General features: G+C 34.8%; 1 protein-coding gene across 1 annotated transcript in view; it reads left to right on the top strand.

Moving 5' to 3' along the window:
- MAN1A1 (mannosidase alpha class 1A member 1) overlaps nt 1-26,749 on the top strand; it is a 204,072-nt gene that overhangs the window by 48,810 nt on the left and 128,513 nt on the right. The window contains exons 3-5 of the mRNA XM_056125101.1: nt 6,252-6,348; nt 7,491-7,606; nt 23,345-23,425. Of these exons, the coding sequence (XP_055981076.1) occupies nt 6,252-6,348; nt 7,491-7,606; nt 23,345-23,425 (294 nt within the window). The remainder of the gene's footprint in view (nt 1-6,251; nt 6,349-7,490; nt 7,607-23,344; nt 23,426-26,749) is intronic.

The raw sequence follows: 26,749 nt of genomic DNA, 5'->3' as shown, positions 1-26,749 counted from the left end.
GACGCTTTTCCTTCTTTTAAAGTCTCTTTCTGTGACGGGTTCCTCACTGTCTCAAAGATGCTGGTGGGATGCTTCAGATTCTTTCCTTCAGTAGATGATTTTTTCCATAATTTCTTTCCTGCTCCTGTATTATTCTACATTCTTCTCTCTCTGTCCCCCTCACTAGCCTCTCCACAGTCCATCTTGCTGCCTGGTTCTCTCCTGTCTCTATACCATGTGTTTTTGAGTGACTTCATTTAGATGTGTAAGTTTTCTCTCTCTCTCTCTCTCTCTCTCTCTCTCTCTGCCCTTCTGGATGCTAACCCTTCTTCCCTGAAGCCCCCGAAATGCCTCACACTGTGAGGAACTTCTACTCTTATGTAGCCTAGGCCAACTATCACCCTGCTCATTCTGTACTATTGCCCCTCCCTCAGCCCCTATATCCTGCAAGCACACCTCCTACCCAAGTAGATCTGGCATCACCAAGATTTTAAGAAAGCCATTATATGAACCTTCGGAACTGAAATTCAACTGAAATTCATCCTTTATTGCCTTACATCTACCCTTTGTAGAAAGGTTTTTTTATTTTTCTTTTTGGATAGCAAATATATATATAGCAAATATATATATATTATAAATTAATTAATTACTTTTGGTTTAGAGGGCCCCACCCAGCAGTGCTCAAAACTTTACCAGTGGTTCTGTGCTCATGTATCACTTCTGGTGGTACTCAGGGGACCATATGTGGTGCCAGGGATATAAAACCATGTAGGCCACATATGCAAAGCAAGTTCTTAGTTCATTGTACTCTCTCCAACTCTTTCTCTCTCTTTCTTTCTCTCTCTCTCTCTATTTCTGTATCAATAACTTTCCTATGTGTCAGACAATATACTGAGATTTTTTAGTATATTATTGCCACAGTAGCTGGCAAGGTGTTTGTGCTTAATGGGTGTGGAAAGTGGGATCAGAGAGAGGAATTGCTTCACAGTCACTCTGGGCTGGAGTGATAGCACAGTGGTAGGGTGTTTGTCTTGCGCACTGCCGGCCCAGATGACCCGGGTTCAATTCTTCTGCCCCTCTCAGAGAGCCCAGCAAGCTACCGAGAATATTCCGCCCACACAGCAAAGCCTGGCAAGCTCCCCGTGATGTATTCGATATGCCAAACACAGTAACAACAAGTCTGACAATGGAGACGTTACTGGCCCCACTCGAGCAAATCGATGAGCAACGGGAGGACAGTGTGACAGTGACAGAGTCACTCTGTAGTGGCAGAACTCACATAGGTGCCCAGTTTCTTAGATAGATGCGATGACCTGTTCTTCCGTATTCCTACTCCATAAGGAAGAGGATTTTCTGTAACACCTGGGAAGTGAAAAGTTTTAGCAAGCAGAGAACCACACCCATGAAGGGGAGAGGAAGGCAAGTCATCCACATTCTGGGCTCATCTGCATTGTTTGTTGCTCTCCTCAGGCAGTTCTCCAGACTTATCCTCATTCTTGCAGAGGTGCCAGGCGAATGAGGCAGGACCAAAGGTCTTTGTTCAGCCTTCTTTTATTTCTCTTTCCTCATCTTTGCTTCCTTCCTGGTTTCTACTGCCTCCTGATTTCTGTATGGTTGATTCTTCTATTAGAGAAAATCTCACTCCAGGACATCTCCAAGGCTCACAGCTAGCTCCCAATTTTCTGAATTTGGTCTAGAACCACAGATCCAAATCACACTACAGTTACAGAAGTTTGATGTACGACCCCAGGAGAGAACTGGAATTTTAACTGTTAAACTTTTTTAAAAATTATTTTTGATTTGAGGGTTATGTCCACCTTGCTCAGGGCAGACTTCTGTGCTGAGGGATCACTCCTGGATGGCGTGGGAGTTATATGTGGTGTCAGGGATGGAACCTGGTCTGGGCACATACAAGAGAAAGCACCTTCCCTGCTTTGTGCTATCTCTCTGGCCCTCTATTAGTCTTCCTAAAGAAGCGGGTCAAAACCCAAAGTGGTTATCAGTTGTTTGGCAAAAGCATTTTCAAGAAGATTTTTAAAGTGTTCATTATGAATAATGTAAGACTTTGTGATTAAAGCTTAATCAAATAATAGTATTTATTAAGTGGAGTTTCTAGCAACAGAAATGTTATTATGAAATAAAAACATAGTTAGGGAAGTTCAAACTTTTTTTTCTTGGTTTCTTGTGTTCTTGATTATGCCTAGAGTGTGCAAAACCCTGAGTTTGATCCCCAGAATCACATGGCTCCAAGTACCCCTGGCCTGCGCACAGTTGAACTCTGCTGGACTGACCCCTATTTTTTTAAAAAATCGAACAAAATGTTAGAACAGAATAATGTAAAATATTTGACTCACTCTATTTTGTCTCAAATCTTAGAAACATTTGTGAGCATATAAGGAAGGAGAATGTTAAGCTTCCATAAGCGTGATAGTTATGTATACTTCCTCTCTAGTACTTTTTACTTTATTGCTCATACTGTAGCAGGCAGTCAGTAGATAACAGCCTAATTACCCAGCCCTGCAGAGTAATTACCTAATTGCAAAGAAAGTGCTAATCGAAGGATATTCTATAAGCATAAAGACAAGAAGAAATGTTATTTTTTAGATATTTAATACTTTAATTCCACCTTCTCTGGGCCAAAATTTTAGGTTGCTATTATGAAGTTCTCATCACATCTCTTGTTTGACCCCATTTGTGTCATATACTAGCTAATAGGGCAAATAAGAATATCGAAGAAAAAAATCTTTAGTATAATTTCAATATTATTTTTTACGAAGATTCCCAAACTGCATTTGAAATCCTAATCAATGTCAGGCTAAGGCCTATTTTAATCCTACTACTTGGATGTCAGACTGTAGAACCCTAATTAAATTGATGAAAAGACTACAAAACAAAATTAAGGAGGCTAAGAAGACAGAGGATTAATGCAATTCATGGACTTTCTTGTTAGTAGTTGAGTTTTAGAAGTGACTCTTTTTCTGTCAGTTCACAAGTACACAGATCCTAGAGAGATTAAATGCTTTCATCCTTGCAGTCCCTCGGCTGGCTAGTGGATTAATACTTAAAATTAGAAGCTAGTAGCATTTTGGTGTTGTCAGGTATTTAAGTAAATCTTAAATCTGGGAGACACCGTTGATTTAATTTAAGACTTGTGAATTTAATCTCTGTTACTCCACACTCACAATATCTTGTGTTTTGCTTTATCATGGAGTAAATTATTTTCAAAGGTGACAAACCACTAGAAGCCACAATATGATTATTCCTCCTTTTTCATGGTTTCTTCAAGAAACACTCTTGATGCTCAGTATGAGCGCTTTAATCACACCATTTTCTTTTTCTTTTCTAACTTTAGCTCATAGAAATCCCACGAGATGGGGAACCCATTTTGAGAAACATGTCACATCAGCTTTTGAAATGTGGAAAGCTAAGCAATTAGTGTCAGATTTTCCCCTTGGTATTAAAAAAAAATAAGTTTTTAAAAAGTTACTACATACCCTGTAAGTAACTTTAGTAGTTTTTGTACTCATGATATGTTATAGAAATGGTAATTTAAACAAAGCAAGACTCCAGTGGGAAGGCTTTATGATAACTTTGAATCATCAGTAGTATATTGCACTGGGTTTTCATTTAGACTTAGAAAAAAATCATCATAAAAAATATTTTTCTCCTGTATTTGATGTATCCCAAAGCTTTTAAACTTATAAATCTTTGCAAATTTACTGGAATGAAGAGTTTCCTAAATGTACTATATTTAATGGAAAAATCAAATCAAATTCAGGTTTTGTCTCGAGGTATTTTGTGTATTTCAAGGTCTTTCAGAGATTTATTTTTTTTATTATGTGATACGAATTTCATTGTTTTCAGTATTATTTTAAAATTCCTTAACATGTGATCACATGTCCTTGTTTTATTGCAGTCATACAGTAATCCATTCATAGATCCTATTAGGAATTATGTTCTCAACTTTTTCTGGATAAGGAATCCAAGAAAACTATTACTCAAGCTTAATAATATGGCCAATTAGTGGCAATGTAAGGATTATAAATCATTTTCTCTAACTTTCAGACCTAATATGCTTTTCAATAAAATTAATTTATAAATTAAAATTAATTTGGTAGTGAAAATATGAGTGAAAACACCAATTCTTTTCATTGTTGGAAGGTCAGTTATTTGATAAGGACCCTGTTATAGATTCATTAAAGGAATGTGATGCAAAGTGTTAGTGATGACATCACCTAGAGTCACACTGAGACAGGCACATGCACAAGCCCCTCAGTTGAGCAGAAGTGTCATGATTGAGTCAAGTTGTTTGCTTTTTAACTCCTCAGCTTGAGTTGTTTACTCTCTAAAACAATGGTAAAATAGTTCATAGGCTTGTAATAAAAGTTTTGTATCATTGAATCTAGTATATACAACAGATACCCAGCCTATAGTAAAGATGCTTAGTAGATATTAATAGTAGCAATCGAGATGGAAAAGAAAGAAATTATACTGATTGGTTAATGAAAGATGTTCACTTTTTGTTCTCAGGGTCATATGGAAACCTTATTAATAAAATTGTATTTATATCACTGCAGATGTTTACTAATAACCAGTCTTTGCATACTATTTATAATTTTCTATAAGGCTTTTAAAGTTTTAAAACCTGGGATCATATAATTCATTTTCAAATTCTGTCTGTATTTTAATTACTATTGGCAATAGTGGCATAAATAAACTCTAGATAATTGCAAAGTCCAGATTCTTTTTTTAAAATGTATGAACATAATTGTGTACATTTTAGATCATTGAAAACATTTTATATAACTGATTATGGCAGAGATATTTGACCTTACACATTGCTGGCATAAGGCCTCTAGATTAGAAATACAACAAATCAGTCTTTAGATATATAGATATACAAATAGGTTTTCAGTCAGAGACTTACTACATAAAAATAAGCTGGTTTTTTGAAATCTAAGCTTAATCAGTTTTACATTTTGAATTTCCTATAAATATTTTCAAATATTTCCTATAGACTTAAGATACATCAAAATGTTTAAATAAGTAATCTTATGTATTAACTGAGTTTAAAAAATACAGAATTGCGCAAAAAATAGGAAGCTTAAATATAGTTTTCACAGATTGAATTTGTTTTAATACTAAAATAAGAAATGTAGTAATGGCTTATCCATTTAGTAATAGGTATCCAAATGTAGCAATGACTTATCTAAAATTTCACAAATTGGGCAATGCCATTTCCAGGCAAGGAGCTACGCTCTTGAACAGTCTTGAGATGGGTGCTAAATAATTTCTACTGCAGTTTTAGTGTGCTTTTTGTCAGTTTACTTAAAGGGGTAGACTTTGGAATGAAGCTGGAGTGGATAGGTAAGAACTGCTGATTTTATTATTTTCTCAAACAAGTGTAGTAGACCAAATAACTTAGGAACTTACGGTTTATGATAAGCTAAATTTCTATAGATGAGAAAGGACTTTTGAAAATCACAGGTGTATCAATAGGATTGAATGTTCTCAAAAAAGAAAAATATCAGTAGGCCAACGTAAAAGGGGGAATGTGTATGAGTTTTATCATCTAGTCACCTTTTCAATTAATTGTTTAATTTTAGTAAAATTTCATGTTTATTTTTTTTCCCCTTTATTGTATTTTATTTTTTTTTAAAGTTGTAGATTTACAATTTTTTGTGCTTTGGTTTCAATTATACAATGATCAGATACCCATCCCTCCACCAGTGCCCATCTTCCACCACCATGGATAATATCCCTCCCACCCCCATCCCCCCATCCCCCCTGTCTCTGTGGCAGGGCAATCCCCTGTGTTCTCTCTCTCCTTTTGGGTGTTGTGGTCTGCAAAAGAGGCATTGAGTGGCAAACATGTTCAGTCCATAGTCTACTTTCGACATGCATCTCCCCTCCTGGGAGGATCCTCCAAACATCCTTTATTTGGTGCTCCCTTCTCTATCTGAACTGCCCTTTCCTCTAGGATACCCGGCTGGCCTCCAAGCCATGGAGTAAAATTCCTGGTACTAATCTCAGCCATTCTTGGGTGTCAGTCTCCTATTTTGTTCCTTTATGTTCCCCAGATGAATGCAATCTTTCTATGTCTATCCCTCTCTTTCTGACTCATTTCGCTTAGCATGATACTTTCCATATTGTACCACTTGTATGTAAATTTCATGAAATTTCATGTTTAGACATCAGGTCTTCAGTGAATAATGCTTATATAAAAAAATCTGAAATTCAAACTATAATTCCATTTTCATTTCTTTTCTCAGATGATGAAACATGCTTGGTATAACTATAAACATTATGCCTGGGGATTAAATGAACTGAAACCTTTATCAAAAGGAGGCCATTCAAGCAGTTTGTTTGGTAAGTAGAATGTTCTTTGGTTTCTTAGTGACCATGATATCTCTGCAGTTGACTGAACTGGTGGGCAATAAAGTTTGTGTGATCCTCCAGGCCATGTTACTAGGAAATGTTCACACCCAATGGAGTTATCTGCAAGTACTGTGCATAGAGTGTCCTTCAGACAGAGCATGGACTTCACATTCAGATTATCTCTATGTTATTCAAAAATACTGATACCTGGGGTATTTACTCTCAGCAATTCTTATTTAGAGGATACAACTACAACATCATAAAATATAATTTTCAGGATTATTTCTCAACAGAACATTTGATCCACTGCATTAACTTCTATCAGTAAGAACTGAATCTTTATAGATAGAATGATCAGGGCAGTGAGCCATGGTGATACTCATTGTATTTGTATTTCTCATTATTTCCTTATAGTATTAGCTCTGGGTTTCTTTTGCTGATGTGAAAAAGAAAGGATGGATGAGGTCAGTTATTTTAACTTGTGTTTACCCACTTTGGCATGCTTTAGTCCATTGGATGTTAACAGCATCTCGTTGTAATTGGTACTATAGGTATTGACTATAGGTATTCCCATTGTAGTGGTGAGGAAGCTAAGTAACAGAATCATAATATAAAGTCTCTGGGTCCCTACCCAGAATTCCACTTAGTGCCCTTCTACTGTATGTACTAATTTAACACCTTCAAAATTATCTAAAATAATAGGAGGAGTTTCAAGGAAATAAAACACCTGGATTTTTATGATGGGAGTGGTAGGTTAGGAACAGGAAGGATTTCAAAAAGGCTATGGGATTATATCTTACTGGAGTTTATGACTATCAGTAAGCAATTTCAGACTTAATTATATTTAAGCAGTTTTGTACACAAATACTTTAATACAATTAATAGTAATATGTTCTTGTTACTTTGTTTTAATGCTACTTTTCTTACTAGAAAATGGAATTACAAATGAAGTTTCTAAGATTTCTATAATTCAGAAGAAATTTTCAAGGTTAATGTGTCAACCTATAGTCATAGTCTGTGTGTTCATTACAGGTTTACTAATATAGTATTGCTTTGTCTTTCCATGGTAAGGCTAACTTGTATATGTACATCAAAATATTTTGTTGATTAAATATATTGTCTGATATTGTCAGGTAATATCAAAGGAGCGACAATAGTTGATGCACTGGATACACTTTTTATCATGGAAATGAAAGATGAATTTGAAGAAGCAAAAGCATGGGTTGAAGAATATCTCAATTTTAATGTGGTATGTTTAATAAAAGTTACTAATTTAGTTCTTAAATTCTCAGTTAAAGTTTATAGAATTGCTGTGGGCAGATTATTCTGTTATACCCTAAAAGGAACAATGCAACTTTAATAGTATTGTACTATAATCTTAACTTGCCATCGCTTATTAACACAAATACTCATCTTTATTTTTTGGCAAATTAAAAGAAAGAAAAATAATTGCTATTGCATCCTATATGTATCAAGGTGTTTAAGCTCCACAGAAACCCTTTGAGATGGTATCATTTTCACACTATTATTGACTTGCCCAGACCACATAGCTAGTTGTATATTAGAGCTGTGAGTCTAACCAATCCATATGGCTCCAATGCTCATACTTTTGCATGTGTTAATGTGTGTTGTTATAACTTTGTAAAATCAGTGTTTGTTTAGGGAACACAAGGTGCCATATTGTCAGATGCCGTTAAACAAAAGACCCCCACAGAAATTGCACTGGATAAGTTTATTACGTATAAGTCCTGAGGAAGTGATTGTGTGCCTCAGAGACAACCCGGAGAAGTTAAGGCAGAGTGCAGAGATTTGACCTGGGTCACATGCCTTCCATAAGGTGGGAAGAAAGATTTGGGGTTTCTGAGCTAATAATACCAGATCAACTAATTAAATCTGAAGAATGGGATTCAGGTAAGTTCGTGAATATCCTATCTAATGAAACCACAAGGATAAGGCCCAGGAAAGTTCTATGAATATCTTATCTAATGAAACCACAAGGATAAGACTCAGGGAGATCAGGAAGGGTATTGATAACACAGGTGTTTTAAGAACACAGTGGGAACTTCTTTGCAAACTGTATTAAAAAAGAATTTTGTGAGGGAGCTTGGGACAGGAATTCCATGAGACTCTGTGCTCAAGGATCACTCCTGACAGTGCTGAGGGACCATATGTGGTCCTGGGGATCAAACCCAGGCTAGCCACATGTTAAGCAGGTGCCCTATCTGCTGTCTTCTTACTCTGACTCCCGTATACAATTTCATAAAAATATATTTTAAATTTGAAAAATGTATATGTACTGGAATTGTTAATGCGTAGGAAAGGGGACCAGAATTATGGATAGTGGATGCTGCTGATTCTTGTTGATAAATTAGAAGTACACCTGATCATGTTTAATCTAATTCCAGAGTCCTTGTTTTACTTCATAATGAGGTTGACAAAAAGCTTGTTCTCAGAAAAGAAAGAATATCAGTCCTGCTGTTCTGTAGTCATTTATTTAAATTTGTATTATTGATATTAGAATTTGATAATATCTGTGAATTTCCATAACTGAGCACAAATAACCTGCTATATGTTTAGAATCGACAAAGAATATACATTTTCCCTTTTGCTTTATGGAGCTCTTGTTCTCCCCAGATCTTGTGAGAATACAAGTGATCAATAGCAACTGAGCTTGCTTTTCTCTCTCTGGGTTAAAAAAAATGAAAGTTTAATATTTTATTTCCACTTCACTAGTTAATTGCTACATGTCCCCGACTTTGGAAATAATCTTATAGAAGAAGCAAATGAATCTGTTTTATCTGCCTTACTACTGAAATTAACAATATAAAAGAGACATATACCAGTATCAAGGGATCTTGGAGATCAGTGTGTTTAGCCCTTTCATTTGCAAGAACTTAGGTCCAAGGAACTTGTGATTTACTGAAAGTTCTGCAGCTCTTGATTGGAATAATTTGTAATAGACCTGATATTTCCATAGTAGAACTGACTATGAAAAATTAAGGAAATGGAAAAACATGTTTCCTTTAGTGGGTTGGCTCATTCTTCTCTCAGTATAAGCAAATTCAGCCATGTACTTTTAAATAATTCTGAGTTTGTACTCCGCTACAGATGAGACATAGTATGGTTATGTGCTTTCTCCCATAGTCCCCCAGCCCCCTTCTTTCTCCTCAAGAAAAGACAGAGGAATGATAATTAGAGTCAACCAAAATCTAACAATGGAAAATAGGAAAATAGATATTCAATGACATGACCTAAACAGTGGAGCCAAAGAGCTAGTAGAGGGTTTAAAGCACTTGTCTTGCACGTGGACATCCCATTTAATCCCCAACGCCTCATATAGGTCCCCCAGCACCTTTAGGAGTAATCCCTGAGCAAATAGTCAGGATTATGCCCTGACCAAGGCAGAGTGTGGCCCAAAAACAAAAACAAAATGACAGCAACAACAACAAAAAAAATTCTAGACCTGCACAGTGTCCAGTTGCCTTGCTTGATTATTATAGCTCTGTTGCCCCTAATTTCCCCAAATAGAACAGCAGTTCTTTGCTTTAATGACCCATGGTAATGTGAAATGTCTGGAATCATTTATTTAAAATGAGTAAGTGCATAGTTCTTAAAAAATAATGGGCAAGGAAACAGAAGGCACTTGGCTTTCAAACTATGACCAGGATATATTTAATATATTCTGTGAACTGTGAGGAAGTAGACGGGATCAATTATAAGATAACAGATTACATAGAAAAAGAGTACAATTCCTGGTTTCTTCCTTATTAGATAAAAGGAACGAATTATTGCTGAGTGATAGGTATTGAACTTTAAAGTTTTCTGTAGTTAAAATTGTAATTTTGGTTTTAAATAAGACTTGATTCAATTAGGTGATAGACTTTTCCTTCAATATTCTAAAATATTTTAGAACTGTTACTGATAATATTGGACTTTTCCTTTTAAAATATACTTCAAAATACATTTAAGAGGATTGACAATACAGCAGGTAAGGTACTTGCCTTGCACAGGCCGACCCTGTCTTTATACCCAGCTCCACATATGGTCCCCAGAGCCCTATCAGGAGTGATCCCTGACTACAACCAAGTGTGACTCAAAAACGGACCAACAATAAATAAAAATTAAAACAGATATTTAAATAAATTATAGCCACAGTCCTCAAATTTCTAGTTGTTACACTATTCTGGATGTGAAAAGTCTTGAAACGTATTTGTTGCAGTTCTCTCTTAGGGAAACACCATATTTTCCATTATAAAATGAAATGTGTCATTGACATATATAGGGTACTATTTCCCACATTAAAATTGAACTTTTAATTGATGGGGGCTAGTTTTTTTTTCCGCTCTCATTTCATTATAAAGATCTTTAACAACTTACAGTTTTTGAGTTGATTTTGTTATGTCATATGTGAGAATTTCTCTACTGGGAGGGATTCAAGTAATTATGTAAACTATATAAAGTTATATTGAGCCCATAATATAATTTTGTATAATTTATATAATTACTTGAATTATATTAATAATGCATCTTTGTTTCTGAATAAACTAAGTTTTTATTCAAAAAATAAACTCCCACTCTGTTTATATCTGAAGGAAGGATAAATTGGAAAAGTTCAAGCAAAAATAGGGAAAAAAACTTATTTTATGGACAACATGTAGTATCATTTCAGCTGTGATAACTTATTGTTTATTTTCAACTAACACTTTTCTTGAAAAAGTATTTTAATTGACAGTGTAAGATTGCAAATAAAATGTGAGTCCAAATTTATTTTAAGGAAAAAATAAGAAAGGAACCAAAATAGAAACCCAGTTTTGTTTAGAGTTGGTTTCTCCTATATATAAATGCTTGTGATTATAAAATCCTAAGAGTTAAGCATAAAGTTGCTTATATGTGAAAATTCAGTTTGCATTACTTAAAAGGTGTTTAGTAAATGTATTCATTAGTTTATATAATTGAAATTCATTAAATAATAAAATAATAAAATATAGAAAATTGACTTAGTTTGAATTGTTGGTAACACAAAGTTCAAATGACTTTAACAACTGACAAAAATAAACCACTAGTATAATGCTTAGGAGCACAGGCTTCAGAGTTGGAGGATTGTTTGTACGTAGTTTAAGAATTGAGTTGGACTGGATGAATAATATAGTGACTAAGGTACTTGCATTGCATAAGACCAATAAAAATTAGATACTCAGCAACTCATATGGCCTCCCAAGCTTGCAAGGAGTAATCCCTAAGTGCAGAGCCAGGAATAAGCACCTGGCTTATTTGTTTATCTGAGCACCACCAGACAAACAAATTAAAATTAAACAAACAAAAAGTTAGAGTCATATACATCTGAGCTCAGAATTCCCAGGGTTGACACCAGTTTATGCATTTTCTTATTTTTATTCGAAGGTTTATTTTTGTCATTCTACAAAGAATCTAAAAAGAATCACTTGTTATCCATTGTTCATTCATTGCTGTATAAATTATCTACTAAATGCCTTTTAAGAGTTGGGTACTTATCCTCAGAGAGTTTATAATCTAGTAGGAAAAATAGCCAGGTTTTCTCAGGAGGAAGAAAAAAGGAAATTGCCATTAAAAAACAAACAAAACAAACACTGTCCTCCCATTGTTCATCAATTTGCTTGAGCGGGCCCAGTAATGTCTCCATTTTGAGACTTATTACTGTGTTTGGCATATTGACTATGTCACAGGTAGCTTGCCAGGCTTTGGTGTGTGGGCGAGATACTCTTGGTAGCTTGCCGGGCTCTTCAAAAGGGGCGGACGAACCCGGCTCGGCCAGGCTGGCTGCACTCAAGGCAAACACCCTACCACTGTGCTATTACTCCAGCCCATTACCATTAAAGAGTACTGATAAATATCAAATATTATGTTTCCTGCCCCCGCACTTGGCTGTCTTCACCAGGGCCCCTTAGAGGGGGGAGGGTTGAGTGTCTCTTCCCCCTCTACCCCAAGCAGAGCCCCAGCAGCTGAGGACCTCCGGAACCAGCCACGGCCATGCTGGGATCACTCTCCACATGTCTGGACGGGCCTCATGCGTGAAAGAACTGGCAGAGGAACCCAGACATGCAGGTCCCGGGGCTAAGGTCTCCAAGCCTACTCAGATTGAGACTGGGCCTTCTCCAACCAGAGCCCGATCTTCCAGTAGGTAGGCATCATACCCACCAGCTGCTGCCAGCGCCAGGTTGGTCTCATCAATGGCCAAAACGCAGAGACTATAAAATCTAGCTCCTGGAAGCACACGGCTGCAAATGCGGCCGCGCAACATCTTATTATCTTATTTTTTCCTTTGGAGAACCTGGCAGGCTACCAGAAGTATCCTGCCCGCACGGCAGAGTCTGGCAAACTTCCTGTGTGGTACTCAGTATGCCAAATACCAGTAACAATGATGGGTCTCATTCTCCTAATCCTGAAAGAGCATTGAAATGGCTCTTTTAAAATCTCAGGGCTAGGAAGAAGGAGACATTACTGGTGCCTGCTCGAGGAAATCAACGAACAATAGGATGCTTGTGATCTTGTGATTATGTTAATTTGCTTTTTTTTTTTAAATATTCTGCCATTAAGTATTAGTGACAGCCATATAGGAAAAGTTGTGTTTTTCTTATTTTAATTGTTGCACAGTTGGTGAATCTGCCAAAATTATGCAGCAAGAGCTTTGACTTGAGAAAAAGTCTGCCTAACTCAAGTGACCCTGTTTTTAATGGAGAGGAAATATAGAGTTGAGAATGTGTGTGTGTGTGTGTGTGTGTGTGTGTGTGTGTGTGTGTGTGCAGACAAAGAACTTGAGTCCTCCAAGGTCAGCATGCAATCTTAATATCATAGTACTCATTAGAGTATATTGTTCTCTAGGTGGTCAATAAAAATTAATTGGGTGAATAAGACGGTAAACTATCCTGCCCTACTCTAGATAGACTGTGCCTTACTCAGGTATAAAATGAACTGACAGGGTATAACAGTCACTTTACATGTCATATTTTATATATGTAGAAGCAATCTGGAGTTGAAATGCAGTTCATCGACTTATTGTTACCTAACCTATTATAGTATAATGAATTTGTGGTGACTCCTGATACAGGAAGATCACAGATAGATGAACAAATGATCAAGACATTGTTTGGGCATTTCTGAATTTCTGAGCTTCCTATCACTTTAAAGGATAATTTATTTAGATCATTACATGAGAGGCATTGAAAATCAACCTGAATGATGAATTTTACCTAAAAATTGTCTGCAAATAATTTTTTGTAGTGCAAATTCTCTATTTTTCTAAATTTTATTTTATTAAATCACTATTATTTACAAAGTTATTATTTACATAGTTGGGCTTTAAACATACAACGTTCCATTACCAATCCCACCACCAGTGTCAAATTCCTTCACCAGTGTTCCCAGGTTCCCTTTCCTACCCCTCCACCACTAGTCTGCCATCTTCACAGGCACCTTTTAAGAAAGGTTATCACCAAGTGTGAGCTAGGCATCCTTCCGTTAAACTATTGCATACCAGTGAAAATGGCACATATCAAAAATATAGGGAACAATCTGTTTTGATGGAGATGTGGTGAGAAAGGAACACTTATCCACTGCTGGGAGGAAAGTTGGTTAGTTCAACCCCTATGGAAAATAATATGGAGGGTTCTCAGTAAACTTAAAATTGAGTCATGAGATAATAATTTCTTCAGTGAACCCTCAGTTAAAGCCAACGCTATATTAAAATGATTCTTTAAGAGCATTTTTCTGAGGAAAATGGTATCTCAATGTGAGAGTTGGAGCTCTGAGATAATGAATAGATGATTAACTTTCTCAATATATTAACTAGCTACATTCTGAGATTGTGATCTTTGACATGCTCTTAAAACATACCTCTGATTATAATGTTCTAGATAGCAGAGGTAACTGGTTTTTGGTTTTTTGTTTTTTTTTTAGTTTAAGGTAATGGTTAATAGTGGAAAGACCCTACACTCTATGGGTGATTGCAGGAGCATCACGAGTATTTAAAAATGTACTATTGTTGAAAGTTAAATACTTAAAAATTAATAATTTAAAAAAACATACCACCACCCTGTTGAAATTTCATGCCATTGTTCAGAAAAATTAGGTGTCGTGTTCATCCTGTGAGATGTAAATTGACCTCCAAAAAACAACTTTGATTCTTCCCAAATGTTTGGAGTGTTGCTTGCATAGGTCTAGAATACCATGCCATGAGCATGAACAAAGCAAGTTTTGTTGTCTTGAGATTGGTCATATAAAAGGTCTGTTTTAGAGTAGCTTCTTGATGGACTGGATAATAAAAATAATTATCTTATTGGATGGGATTATTATTATTTTATATATGAATGATAATAATTCCCTGTCAAGAGTGATGATTTGAGTTTTGGCTGTTAGAGGATAATGCCTATTCTCTCTGACAGTAATTTGTGATAGGTTAGATTGCTACTTGAGTACCCTTATATACCTAAATAGTAAAACCAACTATTTAATATAGAGAAAATGATTGTTTGCCTATCTTTGTGGCCCATAGACCACCACCACATTCATCTTAATAGATTCGTCATATAACTTAAATATTAGTTAACTAAAAGCAGGTTGTAATACAGTATATACATTATGTCTAAATAAAGGTATAGGCTAAACCTAAACATGGCCAAGATGTAGAGGCAGTTATCTCTCTTTTAATCAATGACTTTGAAAAAATATCATGTTTTCAACAGTTCTCACCAAAGAATAGTTAGCATGGAAGTCAGTAAGGGAGCAGTTATTATTAAGCATAATTGTATTGGTTTGTAGTGCGCCTGTTACTGATGTTTGCTTGTTTCTCACATGTGATAATACTCTGAGAAACACAGGCTTTGTTCATTAAGTAAGAAGCTGAAAGCAAGTTTGAAGAAATAGCAAGCTGGCAGTAGACTCTCATTTCAAGGCTTCCAATATTTCTCTTTTAGAAAGCTCTAATGATCAAGAACAAATTCTCAATAGAATTAATATATTTCTGAGAAGAAAAGTTCTTTTACAACAAGCTTTTTTTCAATGCAATTTAGTCAAACAAATTTGCAAAGCTGTAGAGTCACAAGATAATTATGGAGAATTAAGTGAGTAAGGAGAATTCTAGTATAAACTTGATTATAAATAACTAAGATTTGAAGGCACAAAGAAACTATCTTTTTTTAAGTGACAGCTTTCAATTTTGTAGTTCTTCAATCAAAAGGAAACTGGGGCTCAATTGTTCCAAAACCTAAATATATGTGTGTTATGGTCAAAACCATTTATTTCAGTTACTGAGTTCTATTAAAACTATATTATTTGATAAATAATCTTTTTTGAGTAAGTTGCTTCAATCTAATAAATTTCTCCCAGTTGTTTAATATGCTATCTAGTCTTATGGGAGGGAGTTTTAAAACAGATTTTGAAATGTTCACTTTCATTCTTGATCTGATGAAGTTAGATTCTCTATGCTCATGATCTTTATTATTTTTACGAAGTTTTACATCTAATTCTTTTTTACAGAGGTATGCACTGGTTTTATTCCTTACTGGGACATAAGAATATTGGGTGGATAACATATGGAATTGCTGTAAGAAACTTAGAATTATGTAAGGTACCATCTTCTTCTATCTGAATATGATGCTACCTCTGTTTCTGTGTTTAGGCATCAGTCTTGGTAATGTTGTAGGACCATATGTGGTGCTGGGTCAACCATGTGCAAGGCAAGTGCCTGCCCCACTGTATTATCTCTTTTCCACAATTTTTTTTAAATTTTGTATCTTAAAATTGAGATGGCTTTAGTTTACATGACTTGTTAGGGTATAATTTTGTGCTGCTTCAAAGTTTTATGTTACCATACATAACTACTACCAGAGTATAATGTTCCTCCACCATAGTCTATTGTATACTCCCTCCTTCAATTTCTTCCTTGTGGTATCTGATCTAGAGGAAGCTTTTCCTAGTTGAGAGATGGAACATAATGATAAGGATGGGAGAGTGAGGCATACAAAATGGTTATACAATTTAATTTTTTTTCTGTTTCATGGGGATGTGGAGTGATAGTACAGAAGGTAGGGCACTTGTCTTGTATATGACAGGTGTAAATTCAATCTCCAGAATCCCATATGGTCCCTTAATCCTACCAGGAGTAATCTCTGAACATAGAGCCTGAGCATAAAGCCAGGAATATATCGTGAGAACCATCAGATGTGGCCCAAATACTTCGACCCCCTCCAGATTTTCTATTTTAGATATCTTTTTGTCACACACACACATATATGCACATATGCACACATACAAATATGTATGTATACCTTTTTTCTTGCATACATTGTAAATCAGAGGGCAGAAGTATAAGCAAAGGGACAAAGTAGAAGTTATCAAAAAGTTTAAGCTACCTATACAATATGAAAGTTTAGTACTATTTTTTCTATAATTTTCAATATTTAACTCTTGACTTAAGATATTAATTTAGTTATACCATTTATTTTATTAAATTTATATAGTAATCTGAGTGTATTCTTTGATTCATAGGCTACTAATAGAGAAAAATCAAAATGAAAGCTGATTATTCAATTAAAAACTTTTGTAGTAAATCTTTAACAAAATGTTTTCAGTTTCCACTTATGATTGTATCTACTTCTCAAATTGATACTACATAAGCTATGTACTAGAAGCCATAAAATACATGAGAAATGTTCCTGGATTTAAGCCTTATTTAATGTATTTAAGGAAGTTAATTTTATTTTAAAACACAGAGATGAAGAAGACTGCAAAATTCATATCAAGTATTAGAACAAACTAGTAAGGATTTTAGTGAAGCAATCTGTTTTGGATATTCTTCTATATATTTTCTGCTTTGCCCCAGTCCCTTTTATGTAAGTAATGTTTATCAATCACTGGAGATATCTTATAGCATTAAAAGGACAATTAAATATTAATGCCATGATGATATTATTAAATTGTACTGACAGCATTTTAATAGGAATTAAAATCAGCTATAGAATTTGTCTAAAATGCTTAGATTACATAAGTTCATTTTTGGAACTCAGATAGCAGGTAAAGTATATTAAACTGAGAAGGAAGTTTGGTCAGGATACTAAATTTCAGAAGACTTTTAGCTGTTGAGAAATATGATTCTTACAAAGGTTAGAGAGCATCAGTTTTATTCTTAAATTTAGACTTATGATTCTGGAGCTTTTGATTTTCCAATAATAATGGTGAAAGACAGGCCTTAGTTTTTTTAAACTGAGCTACCTTGGACTGATAATGGCAGCAGGCATCTGCTGAGTTCCATACTGTGCTCGTTAATGTCTACAGTGCTTTACAGATCCATAGAGCTTTGTCTCTTTTAACAGTTGAGGGAAACAAGACCAGGAATGTTGTTTGGGACTTCACACACACCTAGATCCTGAACCAGACATCAGTCCCAGGTATCCTCACTCTTGAGTGGTATTTTTGTTTCCTCTGTTCTAATATAGCCAATCAGTTTGCTGTCATGGAGAATATTTCCTTCACTCTTTTTATTTAAGGTTTATTAATGAGCTACCTAATGTGTTTTAATTTGCAGTCTTCTTTACTTAAAACAATATTGCTCAGAATGTAGAAAGAACTTTTATATTAGGATTTCTTAATAATTTAGATTTAACTTTGAATAAAAATGGAAGGAGAAACTTTTATTCAACATAGTATTAGAAGTCCTTGCCACAGTAATCATGCAAGTAAAACAAAGGCTTCCACATTGTAAAAGTAGAACTCAAATTACCTCTGTTTGCAGGTGATATGGATAATATACATAGAAGACACTAAAGAGTCCACAAAAAACTTCTAGAAACAATAGACTTAAATAGCAAAGTCCCTGGCTACAAAGTCAATACACAAAAATCAGTCTCATTATAATATACAATAAATGAATCAGAGGAAAAAGTAATCAAGAGTTTATCCCATTAAAAATGTAGCACTGTAGCACTGCCCTCCCATTGTTCATCAATTTGCTCGAGCGGGGACCAGTGACATCTCCATTGTGAGACTTGTTGTTACTGTTTTTGGCATATCGAATATGCCACGGGTAGCTTGCCAGGCTTTGCCATGTGGGCAGGATACTCTCAGTAGCTTGCCGGGCTAATGGAGGAATCGAACCCGGTCTGCTGTGTGCAAGACAAACGCCCTACCTGCTGTGCTATCACTCCAGCTACCCTTTAAAAATAGTATCCAAAAACATCAAGCATCTAGGGTTAGCTTAAAAGATGTGGGAGATCTATAACATGATACCTTTAAATCACTTAAGAAAGAGATAGAGGATGACATTAGGAAGCGGAAAAATATCCCATGCTCATGGTTTGGAAAAATCAGTATTATTAAATGAGTAGTCTACCTAAGCTATTATAGGTCTCATGCAATTCCCATCCAAATTCAGGTGACAATCATCAAAGATCTAAAAAAAATCAGTAATAAAGTTTGTATGGAATCAGAAAAGACAAATAGCCAAAACCATACTGAAAATAAGAAATCGAGAGGTGTTTAATTACCTAACTTGGAACTGAATTATAAAACTATATTGATCAAAACTGCAATGTACTGGAATAAAGATAGACCCTCCAATCAATGGGTCAGAATTGAATGCCCTATGACAAAACCCCATACATATGGGCAGTTAATTTTCGATAAAGGAGCTGAAAACATTAAATGAAGTAAAGATAAACTCTTCAACAAATGTTGCTGGAAAAAAAATGGATAAGTACAGGTAAAAAACTAAAGCTGGATCAATATCTTACACCTCTCACAAAAGTCAATTCAAAGTGGATCAAAGACCTTGAAATCAGACCAGAAACTAAAAAGTACGTTGAGGTAAATATAGGCAGACCATTTCAAGATTTGAACCTCAAAGGTGTCTTCAGTGATCTGATACCACTGGCAAAGGCAGCAAAATTAAAAATAAACAAATGAGACTACATAAAATTAAAAGAGTTTCTGCATGGCAAAAAATAAATAAAAAATACCACAGGCTAAAACTAAAAGACAATTAACACTGACTGGGAAAAAATATTAACATTCAACACATCAGATAAAGGTTTGATATCCAGGATATATATAGTACTCACAAAAATCAACAACGACATAAATTCAAAAATCCTATCAACAAATGGGGAGAAGAAATGAATGCCTCTGAGGAGGACAGGAGGATGGGCAGTAGTCACATTAAAAAGTGTTCAGCATCGCTTATCATCAGAGAAATTCATATCAAAATGATAATGAGATACCATCTCACATCAGTGAGAGTGACACGTATCAAAAATAGTAGGAGCAATCTGTGTTGGCTGAGATGTGGGGGAAAAAAGGAACTCTCATCCACTGCTGGTGAGAATGTTGTCTGGTACAACCTCTATGGAAAACTGTGTGGAGAATTTTAGGTAAACTTAGAATTAAACTTCCATATGACCCAACTAGTCCACTTCTGAGCATATATCCCAGAACATAAAAAACTCTCTGAAAAGGACATATGCACACCAGTATTCATTGCTGCACTCAGTATAATGGAATCAACGTAGGTATCTAATGGAATACTATACATCTGTAAGAGTGATTAAATCATGCAGTTTGCAGTAACATGGTTTGAAGTGGAAAATTTTATATTGATTGAAGTAACCAGAAGAAGAAAGACAAATATAGATTGATCCCGCTTATCTATGAAATCTAGAATACTGGGTGAGAAAATGTAGTAAAGGGGGAATGCCTTAGATCACCCTTGACCACAGTGTTTAGAAAGGAGATTGACAGAGGAGGAAAAAATCAAGGGTAGAAGAAGAGAATGAGAAGTAATGGGTGAACAGGCACCAAGGCTTCAATTACAGCAAGTGATATGAGTGAGGGACATAGCTATATATACAAAACACAGATTCAACAAAACTGAAAATACGAGATTTAAGCAGCAGCCGCTGAAACTTTGTAATGTGCCTGTCAGCTTGACAGGCTTGTGGAGTGAGGGTTGGGATGGGGAGGAAATCTGGGAACATTGGTGGAAGGATTGGTATGCCAAAACCAACTATCAGTAGCTTTGTAAATTATGGCTGTAAATTATGGTGATGGGTATTACAAATGTTGATGTGAAATTCATGTTTTTCTTTCGGTATGAGGATAGGGGAGAGGGTACTGGGACCATAACATAGTAGTACTCTGGGATCATTCCTGTTGGTCCTGAAGGGACCATACCTCAGTGCTGGGAATCAAACCCAGGTCAGCAGTGTGCAAGGCAAGCACCTTAATCACTGCATTATCTCTTTGGTCCCATGAGCAACATTTTTACAGAAAAGGAAGCAACAATCACCAGAAACTAGTGTGGATGTTCTAACAAGCCAGATTTACCTCTTGAATTGGCCTACTAGAGTATTATATTAAATCCATGAAATTCAAAATACAAATTAACTGACCACAGAAGTCGTATTTTGTAAGGTCATTTGTCAGTATTGTACAGAGAAAGATAAATAGAACTTGCATTCTTGAATATATTGCTGGATCGATAATTTTTTAAACAACCTTACAGTAGGTGATTGATGTCTACCTGAAGATATATTTCTGGGGATATTTGACATATCTCAGCCCTCTACTTTTGCAATAAATTTTAGCAGATGTCTATATAAAAATTCTGGTTACGAAAAAATTTATATGAGGAAGAGAAAATGCATGTGTAATGAGCCTATAACTTGAATAAGAATATAAAATCATCTTAATAAGAGGTAGAAATGTGGAAAAATCAGGTATGAAATTGAAAAACACAAGTATAAATTAAAAATAATGAAAGGTGAAGGTTTAAATATATTAGATTATATTATTAGACATTTGTTATTAATTTTAGGTATAATATATTTTGTAATTCAGTATATATTAATAAATTGTCTTATCAATAATTTTGTGGAATATTAAGATTTTTGTCATTGTTTGTATAACATCTAGAGATACATGACACATAAATTGTACCTATGTGGAATGTTTTAATAAACTTATATCAGGTACATGTTACAGATTTCAAACTATAATTAATAAACTTACCAAAGAATCTTATTTTATCATGTTTTTGCCTAGCACTTATTTAGTAAATTTCCAGGAAATTTTTTGAAAAAAATTCTAACTGTAGGAATTACTTCATTTTGGTTGTTAAATCTTTGGACCTTTCAAAAGAAAACTTGTGAGAATTAAATGAAAATCTCTATTATTTAAAAAGAATCATCCTCTCCCATGAGTGTACTAAAATAACAGACTGCTAAGTTTAAAGATTTTGTCAGTTTTCATTATTCTGTCTCTAGAATATAGGTCAGTTCTTGGCTCGAGGTTGTTGCTAAATATGTGTTTACTAAAAGAAGTAATATCTCAGATGAATTTGACTAAGCTCATCTGCTCAATACTGACTCCACATTTTATAGTCTGCTGTAAACTCCTTTGATTATCGGTTACTGACTTGATGTTAAGCAAAAGTAGTTACTATGAATAAGACCCAATAAACATGAAAAAGAAGCTAACTAAAGCTTTGAAGCATAGCCTAGTTCTTTTATGAGTTATCTGTACTAAATTATCTAGGAACAGAATGCAGGACAGTTCTGCTTAATAATCAGATATCAAATAACATGGTTATTGGAAGTAATTACTATTATAACACAATTCTGCAACCAGTAATTAGGAGACTTGATGATTATCAGTTAGGTGATATAGAAATCAGATAGAAGACTCTGAATGAGAATCTAAGTACTCAACTTCAAATTATATTTCAACCATTTATTAGTTTTCTTCTTTAAAAAAGTAGCCCACTATTCATGCCCTGGAGGGCTCCCTCTGCCCAAGGTCTCAGTTGGGCCTGGGGACATGACTCAGTGGTTAAGCCCTTGCTTTGGATGCATGCGGCCTAGTGATCTTTCCGTGGCACATGCCACATTTTCAGTTGTGATTACCTGCACTATTGTTGTTGAACCCTGGTACCATAATGGTTGGGCCATTTCTAGCACAACATAACCACAGCAAACATGGCAACCAGTTATACAATCATCAAATATTTCAACAAGGGAAAGGGTAAGATGTTGCTAACTGCTTTAAAGCTCATCTTTTTAATTTTTGTTTATTTCTAGGGCACACCTGGCATTACTCAGGGCTTATGCCTTGTGGTTTTGGGGGACAACATGGAGTGCTAGGGATGGAACCTGGGTTGACCATTGAACCTGGGAAGGCAAGAACTCTTTCCACTATACTCTTTCCAGCTCCATTTTTCAAATTTCAGATTTTCTATAAGAATAGTTATAATTTCACATGGTTGATATGAGGATTAGAAGATACAATCCATATAATTTAGCACAGAGTGTGCCACATCTAGCACATTTTACTTAATAACAAAACATTAATTAAAGCAATCTATTATTGATGTTAAGAACTGCTTCAGAATAAATATAGTATTGTATGATTGTATCCTTTTTTGCAAAGATGAACTGTCTTCTTAGAGAAGTGGAACCCTACCAGACTGGAGACTGAAATTTTTAAAAAGTTCTGGAACCCAACGTCTAATCCTACTTGTAGTCTAACTGCGCTACTTTAACATGACCTGAGAAGAGTGACTGAATAATATTGAACTGTCAGCCATAATATAGAGTCTGAATGGCCTTTCAAGAAGAAAATGAAGCAAATGAAATTGGATGAGAACATGGCATTAAAATATTGCTTGGCAAAAAACCTACCTCATCTATACAAATAGAGAATATTGAGTATTGAATCTATAGTTAATAGAGGCATGCGTGGGGATAACTATTTCATTAATATATTAATAGTAGTTAAGAGTTAAATTTAAGAGTAAAAAAATTATGTATTTTGAACTTGTTATAATAAGTTAGGACTTGCCCCCTTATACTTAATATCTTTAGAGGTATTTAACAAAAATTAAAATATTTAGCACACTTTATCCCAATTTTTTTTGTAGTTGTGTACTGTCATTTATATATGGATTTCTTATATTTTGTTTCCACAGAATGCTGAAATTTCTGTTTTTGAAGTAAATATACGCTTTGTTGGTGGGCTTCTCTCAGCTTACTATTTGTCTGGAGAAGAGGTAAGAGGCATAATGGAATTTTAAGTGGCATGTAAATGTGAATTATAAATTGTCTTAAAATTACATTATTGGGACAAGATATGCATTTTGTGGTATATACTTATGTATATATACTTATACTACACATTCTTAACAAATTGTTAAATGTCCATATTCTGGTGTCTTGTTATGAATTTTATATGATTTGTATAAATTAAATGAGCACACTAGGAAAGTTTGGCAGAACGTGGCAGGAATGTTAAGCTATATATTTTAAAATTTTGGCTCTATTGTGTTAGGCGGGGTATACTTATACCACAAGTTAAAAGTGTCTGTGAACATATTCAAGTGGTTTAGTGTGGTAGCAGGCTTGTGGGTACTTCTTTCAGGGAAAGGTTTAATTAGTTAACTGCTGTGGGGAGTTTTAACTGAATTGTATTTCTTTTATTGGTAGTGTAAGGAAAACTTGATACATGCTCCTGAAAAACACAGATGTTCTTTTCTTGAAAGGTCTGGACAAGTTTATGTCCACCTGAGTGTCCGCTAAGACTTCTTAGAATTGGTATCCACTTTCATGTTTATGGAGTTAAAAGCTGGCATCACTATAAAATAGTTAAAAATTTCAATTTCCCTTCAGCAAGAGTTACATTGTCATTCTGTCTGGAGAAGGGTGGATATTACCTTCTGTAGTATTTCATGTATTCCTATACTCTTTAAACAGATTTAAACAGAGGAATGAATGTTCAGTAATAAAAGCAGTCTTACTTTGTTCCTATCACTCATGTACTTTCCTAGACTTAGCAAAACAGTTCATTCAAGTATAACATTCCTTTTGATATGGTTTGTTTACCATAGAGCTTATTAAAATATCCAGATAACTTGTATTCTCCTATATATGTTTTGTTTAGTTGTTGCACCTGTTCTCTATAAGCTCTTTTACTTTAGAGCCAGAGACTTTCTGTTGCTCTAAGTATTCTAGGTCAGTGGATCCATAGTGTAAAAATTAATACTTACAATTAGCCATTTCTATTAGTTGTTAACAAATGTCTGCTTTTAGAATATTTGTCTTCAGTATTCGATGTCTGGGTATTGTCTTATGTATGACATATTGTATTAGAATCACCTTGGTTTTAAGATTTTTTAATTATTTATGTAGAAGTGAAACAATTTAGAGGAGCTAAGGATTATATCATTCTGTATATGGATTCAAAAAGATAAGTGTACAAGGGAAACAAATATTGCAAACGGAAATAGGTGATACTTATTCTAAATATGTATCGTATTTAGGTAATTTTTCCTTCATAAAAGTTTTATGTTGATATACATATATTTCTAGGTAAGTATATCCTTACAGATATATAATATATATAATATCCACATATATTTTAGCTTACCTGTAGATAAAATTACTTGCTTAAGAGCATGTAAGTAATTTTTTTATCCAATATTTAGTTAACTTTAGTAAATAAAGCACTACAAAGAACCCTTCCATATTTTTAATAACAAAATAAAATTATGTTTTGTTTTTGCTTTCTCTGCACCTCTATGTAAAAATACTGTTTTTCTAAATTTTAATTTTATGGTAACATTTTTGTATAGAATATACTTTTCAATTTATACACATATAAACATATGTAGATAATATATATGTGTGTGTATATTTTATACAAAACCCAAATATGTATGTGTTTGTATATTTTATACAAAACCCATCATCTTTTTTTTTGCCCCCTTCACTTTGTTTCTTATATACTTTCTCTTCCCATAGGTAATATTAGTTCTGCTGTTAATGTCTGCTTGATTCTTTTTTATTTCTCTTTGCCCATCAATTTTATATCTTTATATTACACACATGGGTGAAATCCAGTACTTTTATTTTTGACTTATTTTGTTTAACAAAATCCCTTAGAGCTCCTTTCATTTTGCTGTTAATAGCAAAATTTTATCTTTTTTAATTGCTGAATAGTATGCATTAAATTAAGGTACCATGCATACCTTTTTTATCCAGTCTTCTACATACAAACACTTCGGTTGCTTCCATAATTTTGCTGTTGTAAATAATGATTCAGTTAGCATGGAGTTATGCATACCCTTTTGTGTTAATATTTTCATTTTCAGATAGTCAGCCTGAAAGAGTGGTCTTTCATTAACATCTTAAGGATCACAAATCACAAATCACAAATCATCCCGTTAATCGTCGATTGCCTCGACAGGCCCCAGTAACGTCTCCTTCATCCTAGCCCTGAGATTATATTCAAGGCTCTTTAGGAGAATGAGACCCATCATTGTTACTGGTATTTGGCATATTGGGTACACCACGGGGAGTTTGCCAGACTCTGCCGTGTGGGCAGACTACATTTGGTAGCCTGCCAGTTTGTCCAAAGTAGGAATGAGATAATAAGATGTCATAATAAAAACATCTTAAGGATGACCCATACCAATTCATCAGAATAGCTGCACTAATTTTCGTTGCCATAAAATACATAAAAATGCATTTTATTTAATTGGATTTAAATTCCACCTTCTTTTTTATTTCTATTTTTGGGTCTCCCGAGGGTTGCTTGGTTGAATGTAAGGGCCTGAGAATGTGTAATTGCTTGGACCCTGTGAACCCGCCAGGTGTTATCAAGGTTTAACACAACTGTAGTAGTACAAGTATGTACTGTATGTAGTACAAGTGCCTAACTCTTGTACTATTGCTTCTGCCCTATTCAGTTTTTCATTTGATAAGAATTAGTTTTCTCAGCCAAGTGTTTGCTTAATTGCTTCTTAAATGTTTTGACAGTTGGGTTGTTTTCAGTATTTCTATATGTGAGAGTAATGTAGCTATAATCAGTCAATAACTATTCTTTAAAATGTGATTACCACATGTGAAGTGATTAGTGCTAGACTATTTTAGCATCATCTACTGATGCTTCCTCTAAATTCCCTCATCATAACACTTTAACCAATATGCGTGGAGAAATTGGCTAGCAAATGATTTTAGTCTGTGCCTGTGCTGGACCTATATTTCTGCATATCAAAATGAAAAAAAAAACGGGTGTTCCCATTTATTTTTTTTAAAGTACAAAACAATTTTAAAGTTTAGCATCAGGAAAGGCAATAGAATTATCAGGGATGTTCGGTGCCTCTACTTGGATTCCTGCTAAGGGGCCAACATTTGGGATTGGGGGCCTTTACTCTCCAGAAGTACTTGGTGGGGGTGGTTCCAGTGGTGTTTTATCGGGAGGTGGGACTGAGAGTTAAATGCTAGGTCTGAGCAATGTGATACTGCTGGAACCAAGTGGTGCTAGGAAGTGGGGAGTATGTGATGCTGGGCACGAACCCCAGGGACTTGCACAGGCA

This window comes from Sorex fumeus, unplaced genomic scaffold (genome assembly GCF_029834395.1).
Source record: "Sorex fumeus unplaced genomic scaffold, SorFum_2.1 ptg000054l, whole genome shotgun sequence".
Classification (NCBI taxonomy): domain Eukaryota; kingdom Metazoa; phylum Chordata; class Mammalia; order Eulipotyphla; family Soricidae; genus Sorex; species Sorex fumeus.
This window is presented reverse-complemented; position numbering and strand designations above follow the sequence as displayed.